Source organism: Varanus komodoensis, unplaced genomic scaffold (genome assembly GCF_004798865.1).
Source record: "Varanus komodoensis strain SLA01 unplaced genomic scaffold, ASM479886v1 scaffold114, whole genome shotgun sequence".
Taxonomy (NCBI): Eukaryota; Metazoa; Chordata; class Lepidosauria; order Squamata; family Varanidae; genus Varanus; species Varanus komodoensis.
The window spans coordinates 6,845-23,660 of record NW_025335328.1 but is presented as its reverse complement, the minus strand read 5'-3'; the positions used below and the strand labels follow the sequence as shown (position 1 = coordinate 23,660).

Genomic DNA, 16,816 nt, shown 5'->3' with positions numbered 1-16,816 from the left:
TGGGATTTTGCCACAGGTTTTCCAGTGCTCGATCCTCCTGCAGCCACACTGAAAGAAGCAGAGCTGCTTGGCCAGCCTCGCCAGCACAGCACTGCCTGCTTCCGCTATGCCCTTGTGCATGAACAACCCAGTCTCAAAATGGGAAGGCCCTGGGGGAGGCCTTTGTGATCTGGATTGGTGGTACAGCTGCACCTCATTTTAGGGGTCTGTGAGGGGTCCTGGGAGTCAGCTGGGAAAGACTGCAGGGGCAAGAGGAAGGCTGCACCTGAGTGACCTCAAACAATTCTCTGGCTGCCCTTGGTTAAGTGGGGCTGCAAAGCCTCCCCCCCCCCCCTTGGACTGTGTCCAGCTTGCTTCCTTTGTTGCCAAGTCAGCCTTCAGACCCTTTCACCAGGGCCACTAAGTGAGAGCCCTTTGGTTCCCAAGCCTGCAAGAACAGCCTTCCAGGAGGCCAGACCACTTTTGCCTGCCCAGGAGCCTGGGTGACCTGGAAGCACGTGGAGCCTAGGAAGATGGAGCTGAGTCCATGGAGGCCGTGGCTCAGGGCCATGCAGCTCTGGGATCCGCACTAACTTGCCTGTGGCAAGCCCTTGATCAAATACCCTGGAGATTCTAGGCAGCAGCAATCTGTCTCGGGAGCAAGGAGTGGATTAAAACGGGAACAGATGCAGTTGCAAGACGACCACATATTGTTGCGCTTTTATTTCTATGGCAGAACATTTCTAGCAGCAGGCTTTGAAGACCATGGTGGAGGCACTGTCCTGATGCGTGGGATGTGAAGCCAGATCCCCACCAACACAGAGGGCCAGCGAGACATTCATGGCACCTGGGCCCCATGGCTGCCCCTCTCCTTGAGCAGCACACTGAGCAAAGAACAGGAGTTCAGGGACACAGACACGTCTCCCTCCCACTAAATGCTAAAATTCAAGCAGGGTGACCCAGTGAAACCGACTGGCAGCAGGTGCACATCAAAAGGGGCCTCTCCTTCCCACCGTGCATTGGAGCTAGCTGCTGCAAGATGTGGCTAAGGTGGTGCTTTCGAGCAGAGCAACCACCCTGGGAAGAAGCCAGGAAGCCTCCACACGGCTGAACAGCAGTTCCTGGGGAGCAAACGGGGCAGGCTAGAGCAGGCTTGCTGTGTCTGAGCAGGGCCTGTGTGCACCTGGGTGACTGCTCTGCGTTAGCAATTCCTCCCGGCTTGCGGGATGGACTGGGGCATGACACTGGGGCGGAGCGCTGTGCTTGTGAGAAGGCACTGCTTCAGGACTGGGGGGGTCCTGGTCAGAATCCCCCCCCCCCGCAAGCAGCTTGCTGCAGTGCCCTGGGCCTGCCTGCCTCTCAGCCTTTAGTGAAAAAGGGTCTCCACACCCACTTCAGGGGCTGCCTCAAATCCTCGCCCAGAGAAGCACTTTGATCAAGTGTCTCCAGGAAGACTGCTGTGTTTTCTCGGCCAGCAGCCATGCTGCCGCCACTGCCACAAATGACCCTGGTTCTCAGAGGAACCCCACAAAAGGGGAGCCACTGCTCTGGGGGGATGAAGGCCTCACTCCACCCTCGGCCCAGCCCCTGCCAGACCCTTACACCAGCTCCCAGGCACTGGCTCCCAGCAGCTTATAGTTCTGGCTGCGGTAAGTGGCCAGGTCACGGGCCCGGCTGGCACATACAGCTTCGTAGATCCCTCTGACAGCAGGTGGCAGAGGGGGGAATCCTGCCTTCTGAGCCAGCTCATCTGCATAGCTCCACTGCTGGTCCTTGAGCCACAGGAAGTGCCGGGCCAGCCCACCGCTCCTCAAGTGCTGCTCCAGCTGCGCCTGGGCATCCGCCTCCATGGCAGCTGCAGAGGGAAGGGGGCAACGTCCAGCCAGCACGGCCACGGCAAAGCGCGCCTGGCAGTGGAAGTGGGGGAAGGGGCAGATACGCTGGCAGAGGCCAAGGAAGAGCAGCGAAGGGTGCTGTGGAGGCAGCAAGTGCAGGTACAGGGGGCCCACCCCGTAGTCTGTCTCCTGCAAGCCTAGCTGGGCCAAGTCCAGGAAGGGGAAGTGGTACCGGTAGCCGGTGCACAGGATCAAGGTGTCTGCCTGCAGCACTGAGCCATCGCTGCACACCACCGCCTTCTGGGCCACTTGGGAGAGCAGAGGCACCTGCTGCACGTCTTCAGGCAGCCCGGACACGGGAGGCCCGTGATGGCTCAGCATGACGCGGGCAGCCAGGGGAAGCAGCTCCAGGGCGAGGTCAACCCCTGACGAGCCAGCACCCACCAGCACCACCGACTGGCCAGCAAAGGGCTCAGGGTGGCGGTAGCTGTGGCTATGCAGGAGGTGGCCTGGAGAGGGGAGAAGACAGGGAGTCAGCAAGTGGCAGCTGGGGGGTGGCGGTGCCCCCCCACTCCCGCTGCGCCAGGCGTGCCTGCTGAGTAAAGCACCTCCCAACCCAGCTGCTGCCCTGATTGACCCTTGACCAGCTCGCAACACTCAGCAGGCGTTCCAGCTCATCGGAGGACCTGCCATGGTCCCTGCATGTGGGGCACAGAAGCTCCAGGGCAGACCCTCAGTGGGACCCCACTAGGGAAGGCAGAAAGAGAAAACCCAGCAGCCAGCCAGGAAGGCTTCCAAGCTCATCCAGACTGCTGCAGGCCCCCAGACCCTCCCACAAAGGCCAACCTATGCGTGAAACCCCATGGGACAGCACAGCTGCTAGGAAAAGGCTGCCTTGTCATGATCATGGGGACCAAGGAACTGCCCTGTGATGAGCCTGCTCTGCCTTGGTCCATTGTTGGTTCTGCCTGGTGGCGGCAGCCCCACAGCGTCTCAGCCCATTTCCCCAGCCCTGTCTGGAGACACTGCTGGGGGTCAAGTGAGGGCCTTCTGCGTGGCAAGCAGGAGCTGTGTCCCGTGGCCAAGCCTCAGAAGAGGAAGCCAGCTCGGCTGAAGCTCCCTTCAAGGGGGTGCCTCCATGGTTGCTTGCAAGGAAGTTCAGAGAACCACATTTATCAATGTCATCTCCTGTTTAGCCCTCTTTTTAGAGTCCATGTGTGGGGAGAAGAGACAAAGGGGGCACCAGAAGAGCCTGGAAACAGGGCCACAGAACTCCAGGGGGATGCAGGGAGCAGAGGAAAGTGATTTAGTTGTGAGTTAGCAAACTGGGAATGCGGGGGGGGGGGGGGGTACCAGCTGCTCATGTGATTTGGTGGCAGGGAAGCATTTTCTTTCTTTGCTTAATTTGGAGTCTGGATAGAGATTTTGGGCTCCTGGGACCACTCTTGAGTCCCAAGAAATCCTGCACTCTCCTGGATGGAGCTGACATGACAATGGTCCTTAAAACCAGGCTGTCTCTCTTTCCAAAGTCTTTCTCATACATAGCAGTACAGCTGGGAGAGTCACCAACAGAACCGACCAAATTTCTAAATGTGTTGTGGATAACTTCCTCCAACAGAAAGGGGAGGAAGGAACAAGAGGAATGACAATCCTTGACTAGACCTAATTGGGAAAGTGGCAGCTACAGGAACTGTGGAGGAAAGTGACCATGCCATAATTGAATTCTTGATTCTAAAGGAAGCAAAAGCCACATGTAGCCAAATATGTATCCTGCATTTCCAGAAAGCCCATTTTAATAAACTCAGAACAATGGTAAGTAAAGTCCCATGGCAAGTGGCTCTAATGAGAAAAGGAGTCTCAGAAGGCTGGAATTTTTTAAAAAGGAAATTCCAAAGGCACAATGACAAACAATTCCAGCAAGGAAAAAGATTAGAAGACAAACAGAAGAAGCTCATTTAGCTTCACAAAAAGCTTAAAGATGATCTGCAAACAAAAAGGACATGTAAAGGAAGTGGAAGAAAGGTCAGGCTACAAAGGAAGAATATAGAGTAAAGAAATTGGGGTTCAGCTACTCAATGCGGAGGGCAAAATGATAAGAGATGACAAAAGGTAGAAGTGCTCAATTCCTACTTTGGCTCAGTCTATTCCCAAAAGAGGAAACAAAAACAGCGCGAGTTAGAAGGGGCCTCCCTGGCCATCTATACTGACTCCCAGCTCCAGCCGGCTCCGCTCACGACATGCCCACCATGTGCACGTCCAGCCTATCCTTGAACACCCACACCGAAGGGACCTCAACGACCTCTCATGGAAGCCCAATCCACACCCTCAGGGTCCTGACTGTCAGGAAGTGCTTCCTGGCATCCAAATGGAGCCTTGGCTCCCTGAGCTTTGCTCCATTGGAGCGTGTCCTGCCTTCCTCTGCAGGGGAGAACAGGTCTCTACTCATCTCCATGTGACATCCCCTCACATACCTGTATGTCGCCAACATATCCCCTCTGAGTCTCCTCCAGGCTGAAGAGACCCAGTTCCCTCAGTCTTGCCTCATACGGCATCCCCTGCAAACCGGCCACCAACCTTGTGGCCCTACACTGCACTGACTCCAACCTGGCTATATCCTTTCTGTAATGAGGGGCCCAAAACCGAACACAATACTCCAGTTGTGAGCATACCAGAGTCTATATATAGAGTGGTAGTAATACCTCTCTTGATCTAGAAGCCACACTTGTGGCTATGCAACCAAGGGTGGCGTTCACTCAACCACCATATCACACTGCTGACTCATGTTTAGCCTTCAGGCAACCAGTACCCTGAGGTCCCTTTCACAAGTGCTGCTCTCCAGCCACTTGTCACCTAACCTGTACTTATGACAACTATTCCTATGCCCCAAGTGCAAGACCTTGCACTTCTCCACACTGAACGCCATCCTGTTGTCTCCTGCCCACTTCCATAGTCTGTCCAGATCCTTTTGGATCTGGAGTACCTGCTCCTCAGTTGTGGCCACTGCTCCAGTTTTAGTGTCGTCTGCGAATTTGATCAGCAGACTGTTCATCTCTTCTTCCATGTCATTGATGAAAAGATTAAACAGGATCAGCCCCAGGACAGAACCCTGGGGGACCCCACTTGTCACTGGCCGCCATCCCAATGATTCCTCACTAATAGTTACCCTGTACTTTCGGTCAGTCAACCATGCCCTAATCCATCGGACAGTGCTTTGGTCTATCCCAAAACTCCTGTTTCTCAACCAGGATATACACCAGCATGGAATAGTCAATTTATCTATTTTATTCTGATTTATGTTGTAAGCTGTCCAGAGACGCAAGTAATGGATGGCATACAATTTTTATAAATAAATAGATAAATAAAACATCATCGGCACTTTGCCAAAGGCCTTGCTGAAATCCAGGTAAACCACATCCACTGCATCCCCTCCATCTAGCCACCTTGAAACCTTGTCATAGACTTCCACAAGGGCTGCCTGGCAGGACCTGTTATTGTGGAACCAGTGTTGTGTGGCCGCCGGCCTCCCTTCCCTATCTAGCATCCCTAGATCTCTTGCTATTATGAGCCTTTCCATTGTTTTTCCTACAATGGACACAAGGCTAACTGATCTGTAATTCCCCATGTCCCTTCTACTACCCTTTTTGAACATTGGGACCACTGACGCCACCCTCCAGTCCTCTGGAACTTCACCTGTTCTCCATGAAGCCTCAAAAATGGAGGCCAGTGGGCATGAGGGAACCCCTGCCAACTCTTGAAGTACTCTCGCCATCAGGGTCTGGCGCCTTTGTAACATCCAATGCCCTGAGGAGCTCCTCGACTTCTAGGGAGGTGATGCTAATCTGTGCCCCTAAGTCCCCAGCCTCATCTAATCTCCCTTGCAGATCTCCCCTGTCCTGCTCTGGGGAGAACACAGAGGCAAAATAGTCATCTAGCATCTGTGCTTCTTCCCTCATATCAGCCACTGGATCTCCTTCCTCATTATTTAGTGTTCCCACCACTTGTCTCCCCTTCCTCTTCCTATTTACATGCTGAAAGAAGCCCTTTTTGTTGCTCTTGATATTCTTTGCAAGTCTCAGCTCGTAATCAACCTTAGCCTTGCAAAGAATCCTTCTGCAACGGGCCTCCTCCCCCCGGTATAACCTTTTGTCTATTTGCCCCAGTACCCATTTCCTACAGAGGTTCCTCTTGTGTCTAAACCCTCTAACCACCTCCTTTCGCATCCATGGCGGCACTCTCCTTTGACTCCCCACCTTACTAACTAGAGGTATCTTCAAGGCTTGCGCCTCCAAAACCTCCCTTTTGAGTGCCATCCACCCCTCCTCAACTTGCTTGCCTTCCAGTAACCTATCCCAGGAGACTTTCCCCAGTCTGGCCTTCAGTTGGCCCTCTTGAAGTCCCAGTTTCTAGTGCTCAACCTGCTGCACGTCCCCAGTCCCCTGATCTCAAAGCAAAGGATGGAGTGATCACTCGCATCCAGAGCTCCCCTAATCTGTACCTCATCTATCAGCTTCTCCCTGTTGGCCAAGTCCAAGTCAAGGATGTCCCCCCCTTGTCGCCTCTCAGACCCTCTGTGTGAAAAACCCTCCCTCTATAGCTTCTAGGAAATGACGTGACCTGGCTGTCACCGCCAAGTGAGTCTCCCAACTAATATCCGGGAGATTGAAATCTCCCATAATTACTGTGTCTCTCCCACGAGATATCCTTAGAATCTGACCTGTCAGGACATCATTCAGGGTCTCAAGTTGACCTGGAGGGCGATAACATACCCCCACTGTCAGGTCTCTTTCAGTGTCAAAACCCCTAAGTTTCATCCAGACTGCCTCTACCGAATCCCCATCTGTGCTGCATTCTATCTTACTGCATCCTATCCCTTCCCTGACGTATAAAGCCACGCCCCCACCTCTCTTTCCCTTCCTGTCCTTTCTAAACAGGTGATACCCCTCTGTGTTTACATTCCAGTCTTGCCTTTCATCCCACCAAGTTTCTGTGATTCCCACCAGGTCATACCCTCCTATTCCCAGGGGAGCTTCAAGCTCTTCCTGCTTATTACCCATGCTCCTAGCATTGGTGCACATGCACCTCCTTCCTCCCATCTTCCCTGATACCTGGGCTCTCTCTGTAAAAGTCCTGTCAGCCCCTGCAGTACCTCTAAAACCCTGCTCCCAGAGCCCTGATCCTCCCCCCACACTTGTCCAGTGCAGACATGTTACTGGGGGGCCTGAACCCCCCTCCCCCACTCAGTTTAAAGTCTTCCGGACGAAGCTCGCTAGAGCATCTCCAAAGGACCTTTTCCCTATCCTCGTGAGGTGCAAACCGTCCCTTGCCAGAAGTCTACTGGCAAGAAACCAGGTGCTGTGGTTGAGGAACCTGAAGTGTTCCTTCTGGCACAACACCCTGAGCCAGTCGTTCACCTCGGAGACCCTCCTGTCCCTGCCTGGCCCAAATCCCTGGACCGGCAAGATGGATGAGAAGGCCACTTGGGCCTTCAGGTCCCTGTGTTTCTTCCCCAAGGCCTTGAAGTCCCCGGTGGTCCCGCCCACACCCTGCCTGGCTATGTCATTTGTGCCTGCATGCATCACCAGAAAGATCTATGGCCTTCCTGAAGAAGGGGATGTACAAGCTGATGTACCAGGATGGCAGCTCAAGATTGATAAGCAAATGATCGTTGATTATCTAATTGGGTTAAATAAGTTCAACTCTCCAGGGCTCAATGAACTTCATGCTAATGCTGGCGGAAGAACTCTGAGAATCACTGTCTATTATCTTTGCAAAATCATGCAGGACATGAGAAGTGCCAGAGGACTGGAGAAGGGCTAATATTGCCCGTCTTCAAGAGAGAAGAACTTGGAAACTACAAACAAGTCAGTCTGACACCAATCCCTGGGAAAATTCTGGAGGAAATTATAAAGCAAACACCTTGAAAACCATGCAGGGATTACTAGAAGCCAACATGCATTTATAATGAATGCATTATAATGCATTCTGCTGACTGAATGAATCCTGCTGACTGCATACCTAATGAACCTGATTTCATTTTTTGACTGGGGAGCCTCCCTGATGGACTGTGGGAATGTTGTGACCATAATTTATCTTGAATTTAGCAAAGCTCCTGATTAGCAGCTGGCTATAGAAAGGCTCAAAGAATGCTCATCACTGACACCTTCTCAAACTGGGGAGAGGTAGCAAGTGGGGTACTAGTGCTCTTCAACGTTGTCATCAATATTTGGGATGAGGAAGTGCAGGACACAATGATCAATTCTGCAGGTGACATAAATCTTAGTGGGATAGCAAATACCCTGGAAGACAGAAAGAAGATTCAAGGTGATCTTGATAGGTTGGAGTGCTGGGCTGAAAACAAGAGAATGGAATTCAGTAGGGACAAGAGCCAAGTTCTGCACCTAGGAAAAAGAAACCAAATGCACCATTACAAGATGGGGAATACCTGGCTCAACAATACTGCCAGTGAGAAGGATCTTGGAATTCTTGTAGATCACAAGCTGAAGATGAGTCGACAATGTGATGTGGCTGCAAAGGGGGCAAATGCTTTCTTAGGCTGCATTGACAGAAGTATTGCTTCCCAAGTACTAGTTCCTCTTTACTCAGCACTGGTGAGGCCTCACCTGTCCAGTTCAGGCACCCCAATTTAGCAAAGATGCAGTCAAGCTGGAAAGGGCCCAGAGGAGGGCGGCAAGGACAATCCAGGGTCTGGAAACAAGGCCCTATGCGAAGAGATGGAAGGAACTGGGCATATTTAGCCTGGAGAAGACTGCTATGACAAGCACCTTGCAGGTACTGGGAAGGCTGCCACACAGAGGAAGGTCAGGGGCCTCCTTTCGATCCTCCCAGAGTGCCGGACATGGAATAATGGTCTCAAGTTACAGAAAGGCAGATTCTGACTAGATACCAGGAAACATTGCCTGAGTGCTAGAGCAGTATGACAATGGAACCAGTGGCCTAGGTAGGTTGTGGGTTAGAGACATTTCAGATGCAACTGGACAGCCATCTGAGAGGGATGGTTAAACTGAGAGTCCTGTACTGAGAGGGGGTTGGACTCATTGGCTTTCTGGCCCCTTCTGATTCACTGTTCTATGAAAATGGATTGGCTTAAGATTCAGGTCAGAGAAATGCAAGTTCTTCACACATGAAGGAGTCAATGGCTGCAGTGGTGACTTCCAGTTTCCAATTGGGTTGGAATAAGCATGAAGGACAGAGGTCTGACAATGGCTCGTAGCATGACGGAGAGCCTCCCACTGGCCTTTTGGTGTGGCAGCCACCCTGGGAACATCCATGGGGTGGTGGGGGGGGTAAGGAGATGGCCCTCCTGGGACTGACTGGCCATGGTGGGAACATGGCCCCCCTTTCTTTCTTGGTGGCTGGGATCCAGCCCTTACCTTGGAAACTGTCCAGGCCAGGGATGGCAGGGAGAAACGGGCTGGCATAGTGCCTGCAGAAACAGGGCAGTCAAGGCATCAGCTGGAGGGCAAGAACAGGCCCAGCATCACAGCCTACGTCCTCCTCACCCACCCACGCTGCAGTGGCATCAAGGAATATACCAGCCTTCCCTTCCTGGCTATGGGGGATGGCGTGGCAGCATCCTCGGACGGCCATTGCTTTCCCCCCATCCCTCCTGGGCCTGGAACTTCACAAAGCAAAGAGCAAGGACTATGGTGCCAGAGCTGCTCTCCCTCCCGCCAGGTCAAGCAGGACTCACCCAGTGCAAACCAGGACCGCATCGAAGTGTTCTGTGACTCGCTGGGCTGAATCTGGAGCCCGCAGGACGGCTGTGACATCCCAGCCACAAGGGCTGCCAGTCTGGCCTTTCTGCCCCGGCCTGACCTCTTCTACCTGCCAGTGGAACTTGAGGGGGAGGCAGGGAGAAGAACAGGTGAGCTGGCGGAGCCGCGCAGGCACGGCAGGCACTCAGTGCTGACCCCGCAGTAGGCAAGTGCACTGGGGCAGATAACCAGGGGGCCTGTGATGAGGGGTTAGCGTCCACTGTGCACAGTGGCCAGTGCAGACCCTTGGGTAGGCTGAAGTGTTGGACTGGGGACCTGGGAGACCTTGATTCTGGTCCCCACTCAGCCACGAAGCCCTTTGGGTGCCACTTACTCTCAGCCCAGCCTACCTCACAGAGCTGTTGTTGTGAGGGTGAAGTGGATCCCTGCAAGCTGCTCTGGGCTCCTCACAAGAGGGAAAAGACACGATATAGATGCAGTGTAATAACAATAGGAGAAACAACAAATATGTGCGAAGTTTAGCTGCTGTGTGAAGCTTGCAGGCTAATGAGGGCACCGATTTCCTTTCCTCATCCTTGGTATAAGGATGTCGACACACCTGTCTGCTTAAATTAACTAGGGCAGCCTAGCCTCCCTCTTCTCCCTGGCTGGCAGCTCCTAGAATTTCAGGAGAGAGCTAGAACATTTTTACCTTGTTAAGAATTGCTGCCTCGTGGCTTCTTCTGGGGCAAGGCACATGCAAGGGTCGGTGCAGCCAGCCACGTGCCCCGGGAGCCACATCCGTTGCTCCCGGGTCTTTCAACCACAGGGGCGCTTGTGCACTTTTCCTTGACTTATTTATTGATAAGCTGCTTCCAAATGTCAACACTAATCAATAAACTATACATTATCTTTCACTCAAGTGGTTTTATTTCTTCCTGTCCTGGAATCTGAAGTGCCTTGGCTGAATCAGGCCCCTGGATTCATACAACAGAGAACCCTTTCTGTGTGGAGAAGTCCTGGGCCTGCTGATACCCAGCAGATCTACAGCTCTGAAAGGTCACAACTTCAAGGAGTCTGCCATGTTCCTCTTTATTATGAGTAAAGCTATTCAAACTCTTAAAGAGCAACTCTCTGTTTCTAAATTAAGTTGGTAGGCAACCCCTGCTTGGAAGCCCATCTCCCTGCAGCCCTGGATGTACAGATGCCAAGTGTGGTTATTCCAGGGCAAAAGAAAAAGAAGCCACTCTTTCTCTCATGCGCTCAGGTACTATTGACTTTTCATCGAAAGCAGACGCGTCCCAGCAGCCAAAGGGGTGGGTGCATGGCCTCATCCTCCCCCACGTCCTGTTCCCAAGCCCCACCCTGCCTCTCACCCGGATGTTGTCCTGGATGCCAAAGTGCTCTGCGTAGCTCTCCAAGTAGCTCAGCACATCCGAGTGGTGCAGGAACGATGGCAGTGAAGGGTCGAAGGGGAAATCAGGAAAGGCCATCACTTCCTTGGGCAGGTTAGTCCTAGGAGCAAGGGCAGTGGGGAGGAATGCCTGGATTCCTGAAGGAACGCCTGCTTCCATATTTGCCCTCCCGCCCCTTGAGGTTGGCAGCAGAGGCCCTCCTCCGGGAGCCCTCCGTGAAAGACATCAGGAGGCAAAGTACCCGGAGGAGGGCCTTCTCTGCGGTGGCACCCCATCAATGGAATGCGCTCCCCAGAGAGGTCCGCCTGGCACCATCTTTGTTTTTCAGCGCCAGGTTAAGACCTTTTTATTCCAGCTATATTTTAATAAGTTTTAATATTGTCTTTTCTATGTTTTTAACTGCAGCCAGTGTGGGTCAGGAATTTATTTATGTTATATTTTATACTGTAAGCCATCCTGAGGCTTTTTGCGAATAGGTCGACATAAAAATATTTTAAATAAATAAATAAATAAATAAATAAATAAATAAAGCCTCATTGAGCCCCTGAGCCCTGCCCCTCCTCTCCCTGCTCAATAGGGAGCCCCCAGGCAGACAGGGATGGTGGCACAAGCACAATTCCTCTCAGGGGGAGGAGCAGCCATGGGTCATGAAAGGCACAACGCTCCATGTTTTTATGAATTGCTGTGAACTGTGCAGAGCTGCAGCTATAAGGTGGTCTAGAAGTGGAATGGGCTGCAGTGCCTACCTGAGGTCATGGTACATGCTGGAGTGGATGGTCCATCCCCAAGCGTCCTCCCCAGTCTCCTCCGTGTAAACCCAGGTGCCCCCGAGACGGCTGGAGCCCTCAAACACCACAGGAGGGGCGAAAGTGTCAGGGGAGGCAAGTAGGTGCCGGGCAGCACAGAGTCCAGCAGCCCCTGCCCCAATCACGGCCACACGCAGCTTTGTTGATGCCATCCTGCACGGGGGTCTAGTGGCAGGGAGTAAGGAGACAAGGAATAGGACTGACAAACACCAGTAAGCTGGCGATCCCCCCATTCCACCCCCAAGAGGCGGCAGCTGCTGCCATATAACCCCCCCCCACTTCCCTTTGGCCTCAGGTTGCCAAGGAGAAGAGGCACTATACCCAAACTCCTTAAGCAGGTAACAAGGATGCTTTTAATGTTCTATTTCATAAAGAACTGAGCAGACAAGAGGGGTGTTGGTGTGTACAGAGCAGGTGGAGACCAAGCTGTGGGATGAGATAAGGGCCCAATCGGAGGAGGTCCTGCACACAGCCATGCTCCAGTTGCAAGGCCAGTGGCAAGCTTGTATCATTCAAATTTAAATAGGGACTAGAAACATCTCTCATGTAACAGACAAGCTGAGATACTCCAAAGCCACATGCCTACCCCACAAGCAAAGTTCAGTACCCAGTGGTGCACACAGGGACCTGGAACCGGCAATAGCAAAGCAGCGGTACCTGAGAGGTTTCCCTGCTTTTTACAAGCCCCACATGGAAGGAATGTACAAGTCCTTGGAGCAATGTCATGTAGGGATCACACTGCTTGTTTCTAACCTCTTCCAACACAAACACAATAGAGGTGATTAAAAGCAAAAAGCTAAGAGAGAGAGAGAGAGAGGGAAAGAGGGAGGGAGGGACATTTTGTAAGGCCGAGGAATCCTCTGCAACAGGTGAGAACAGGGAGGCCTTGCACTCAGGTGAGCAATTAGGGATTCCCCCCTGGCAAGCCCTGTGTCCTCTGGACCCGATGTCTGAAAGAGACACACCAGCACGGACCATTAAATTTTAACCTGGTTGCCCTGTGCTTCCTTCTCTGGACTAGTCTGAAGGTCAGCAAAAGAATGCGGAGCTCCCATCTCCCCTCCACGCCTCCCAAGCGTCCACTTCGCCCAGTTCTAGGCAGTAAAAGGCCCATCCAGCTACTTTACAGGCCTCCCAAATTGCTGAGGTGCCGAAACCCTCCGCAGAAACTAGCTTTCCCTATAACGAAGTTGGGACACCGCCGGACGGTCGATGCTCTGGCGTAACGAGCAGGGCGCCTGAACAGCACTACGGGCCCCGGCAACTCCTGCTAATTTGGGAAGTTTTCCACTGTCCAAGGGTTAACACCCGCAGATTAGTGTGGGGCCCCGGGCAAGCGCCCATCCGGCCCACGCCTTAAGGCGGCCCTGCCCGCAGGCCCCGCGCGGACGGGGACCGGCGGACGGGGCGCCCCTCGCGCCTGCGGCCCCGCCGCGCCGATGGCCCCGGGCTCGGCCCTGCGGCGGCGCTAGGGGCCTCCCGTCCGGCGGCCGGCTGCGCCAGCCCGGAGCGGCCCGCAGCAGAGACGCGGGGCTGCGAGGCGCCGGGGCAGCCTCGGCCGCCCCGCCGGGAGACAGCGGGCCTCGGCGGGGCGCTCCCCGCCCCGTGGCCCGAGGCCTCGGAAGCGGGCGCCGGCGCCAGAGACGGGCCGGGCAGCTGCGCGGCCGAGAGGGGCGCCGGAGACGCGAGGCGAGGCGAGGCGAGGCGAGGCGGCCTTTCTCCGCCCGGGCCGTGCGGGGGGAGGGGAGCCGCTGCCGGGAGCTCACCTGCCCGCCGCCGCCGCTCGACTCTCCGGGCCGCTTCCCCGTCGGGCTCGCCCTTTAAGAGTCCCGCGTGGGGCGAGGCGGGGCCGGAGGCGGGGATCGAGGGCTGTTCTCGCTGATGCCGGGCGCAGGATGATGGGCTCGCGCGTCAGGAAGCGGTTTGCGGACGGGCTTCGGGAACCGAGCACCCGGCCTGGGTGGGGTTTGGGCTCTCGCACAGAGCGGCGAGCTGGGCCTTGGCCGCCTCGCCCCCTGCCATCTCCGCTCTTCCCCGATTTTATTTATTTAGTTCAAGTTTTTCTATGCCGTCCCCTTGCTATATAGCCTCCATTCTAGGAGCGTGTGCGCTGTCCAAGCAGGGCGGTTCTGTTTGCGCAACACATGCTAATCCGTGATGAACCCCAGTAATGGGGAATAAGGAACTGGGGTTGCACCCTCCCCTATAAGCTTTGGACCACCCCAGATCATGTTTTTTCATACCCTGGAATGTATCCTCTATAGGACATGTCTTCCCAGACTTCTCACAAATGGATGTTCCACCCAGGTAAAATCTACACCCACACCCTACTGAAAGTGAAAGAAGACAGTGCAAGTGCTGAACTGCAGCAGAATGTTAAGTTTTAATGTTACTTAAATGTACAATTAATATTAAAGCCAAAATAATAGAAACAGAGCAAGTCAGAAGGGGCCTCCTGGACCATCTTATGTGACCCTCTGGCTCCAGCTGGCTCTGCTCATGACTTGCCTACCATATGCCTGTCCATCCTATCCTTGAACACCTTCACGGATGGGGCTTCAGCCACCTCCCGTGGAAGCCCATTCCATGCCCTCCTCCACAGGGGAAAACAGGTCTTGACCCACCTCCACCTGACATCCCCTCAGGTACCTACATGTTGCCAGAAGGTCCCCTCAGAGCCTCCTCTTTCTATGGCTACATGGAATCTCTTCCATCATGACTACAGAAGCATTACAGCACTTTACTGTCAACAGTTAAGAAACTGGCATTGTGAAAGTGTTTGCACACCTTGTTTCAATCATTAATTCAAAGGGAGACTTTGCCAAGACATTTGAAGGAGACTGAGACTTGGAAATAAGCAGAGAAGGACCTAGAAAAGATCAAGCGTGAGGATGTTTCACTGGAAACCACAGCCAACAGCGCTGCATTCCTGAGCACTATGTCTGGGTGTGAGAACTGAAGAAAGCTGACAGGGAAAAAAGATGATACATTCAAAAGTTGGTGCTGGAGGAGAGCTTTGTGAACCCTGGACAGGTTTCTATACCTTGGACATAGCAGGAGTAGGTGAGACTCACTGGAGAAGACAATCATGCTAGGGAAAGTTGAAGGCAGAAGCAGCAAAGGAGGACCAAATATGAGATGGAGTGACTCCAGAGAAACACAGAAACAAAGTGAATCAGAAGGGGCCTCATGTGTCATCTAGTCTGACCCCCAGCTCTGGCCAGCTCTGCTCATGTGATGTCCAACGTGGTTGTCCAATGTTTCCATAAACACCCTCACTGATGGTGCCTCTAGCACCTCCCTTGGAAGCCCATCCCATATCCTAGGGGTCCTAACCGTCAGGAAGAACTTCCCAACATCCCACCTGAAGCCTGGTTCCTTGAGCTTCGCCCCATTGCAACATATCCTGCCCTCCACTGCAAGAGGAACAGGTCACAACCCTCCTCTGCATGTCATCCCCTCACATACTGATACGTCACTAAAAGTCCCCCTCCGAGTCTCCTCCAGGCTGAAGAGACCCAGTTCTCTCAATCTCTCCTCATCCTCCCAACCTGGCTACCATTCTTGTGACACTGTGCTGAACCAATGTTAAGCTAGTTGTGTTTCTCCTCTAATGTGGAGCCCAGAAGTGGACGCAGTGCAGTGAGCCTTTCATTTATAGGATTGCCAGAAGTCGGCAATAATTTGATGGCGCATAAGGACAGCAACATCACACACAAGGCAAAATAGCTTATTCTCAGGTGGCTTGATGCCTTCTTACGTATAGGGCAAAGTGTTGCGTATGTTGGGGTGTGGTTTGTAGTGGGCCAGAGCTGACTGTGTGATGTACTGATCGCTTCTAACAGCTTGCTGTGGGTGTGGTTGCACCAAATTGTGAGTGGTCTATGCAAACAGACATTGCACTGGAAAGGTCTCTGTGCCACTTCATAGAGAACGCTCTTTATAAACACAATATAAATAATCAACAACAATCTTAATGTTTACAAAGAAAAAAGTTAAGTTTTCACTTGAGCACTATGGGAAGGATAGTGTGTACTGTGTGTCTTTATTGCTCTTAGCCACAGGCCGCTACAAATTTGAAAAAGAGAATAAGATGCAGACCAATTTCCAGTACAAAAGTTATAAAACATGAAGAACCATAAAATTCTAGTAGAATTATAATAATTGCACAACCTAAGTAAACTCACACAGCCATTCCTGGGAACAAATAAAATAATCCTTATCCATAAAATTAATATCAAACTGCAGGGTGCTGCCTAGCCCTTATTTTTCTAGCAGCTTACTTTGCAACTTGGTTCAGAATGCATGCATAATTGCCTTGTTACCCAACAAAGGTCTATTTAATAGAGAATTGATGATACAATGGTGGAATCTATACCTTGGATCAGCATATAGTGGGCAGTGAAGTAGGTAGTGTTCCATGTCCTCAACTTCACCCAAGTCACAGGTACAGCATCGTTGGTGAATCTGGATATTGTGATATCTCCCATCCAGGTACACAGAGGGCATACACTGGAATCAGAAGGCTAGAAAAGATATTCTTAAAGGGGCAACAGTAAGAACTGAACAGTAAAACTCCAGCTCAAATGTTATTTTGCATAATGGATACCAAATTGAGAATGGCATTCGAGTAGTGTAAAACAAGTCATGGCACTGAAAAAATAGATGGATCCTTTGTTTAAGCAGTAGTTTAACACTGTTTGAACAAATAGAGGGTAAAGTATTTATATTGATCCTATAGGCATACAGAATATAACTTGTAGAATTTACAGAGGAGCTTTGGGCTGTTTGCAGTTGTTCTAATATTTTTTTTCTGGCATTCCTGAGTCCTTCCTAGATGATAGCTTCAGCCAATATAGGGCACAAGCAGTATGAATACATGCTTCTATCCGGACTATTCCTGTTTCTGTCCATAGAAAAAGGGCAGGTGTACCTCATGGGACAACTAACAAAGATCTCAAAAAGATCCAGAAAAAGATCCAAAGAAGAAAAAATTCTGGTTCCTGACCTCTTGCGTAGGAGAGCAGATTAGAGCAAGCTGCCCCAGCTGGTCTGTGGCCCCTAGG

General features: G+C 52.4%; 1 protein-coding gene across 2 annotated transcripts; it reads right to left on the bottom strand.

Annotated features, from left to right (window-relative positions):
* Window positions 1-687: 687 nt before the first annotated feature.
* LOC123018735 (flavin-containing monooxygenase FMO GS-OX-like 2) lies at window positions 688-13,582 on the bottom strand. Of its 2 annotated transcripts, none has more exons than XM_044421073.1 (6): window positions 13,517-13,582; window positions 11,691-11,915; window positions 10,906-11,044; window positions 9,526-9,671; window positions 9,206-9,258; window positions 688-2,323 (listed from the first exon to the last, which is right to left on the bottom strand). In XM_044421073.1, the coding sequence occupies exons 2-6, from the start codon at window positions 11,900-11,902 to the stop codon at window positions 1,578-1,580; spliced, it is 1,296 nt and encodes a 431-aa protein (XP_044277008.1). In that variant the 5' UTR covers window positions 11,903-11,915; window positions 13,517-13,582; the 3' UTR covers window positions 688-1,577. The 2 variants fall into 2 exon arrangements, with proteins under 2 accessions (XP_044277008.1, XP_044277007.1); XM_044421072.1 differs by lacking the exon at window positions 13,517-13,582 and adding an exon at window positions 12,504-12,517.
* Window positions 13,583-16,816: the final 3,234 nt, after the last annotated feature.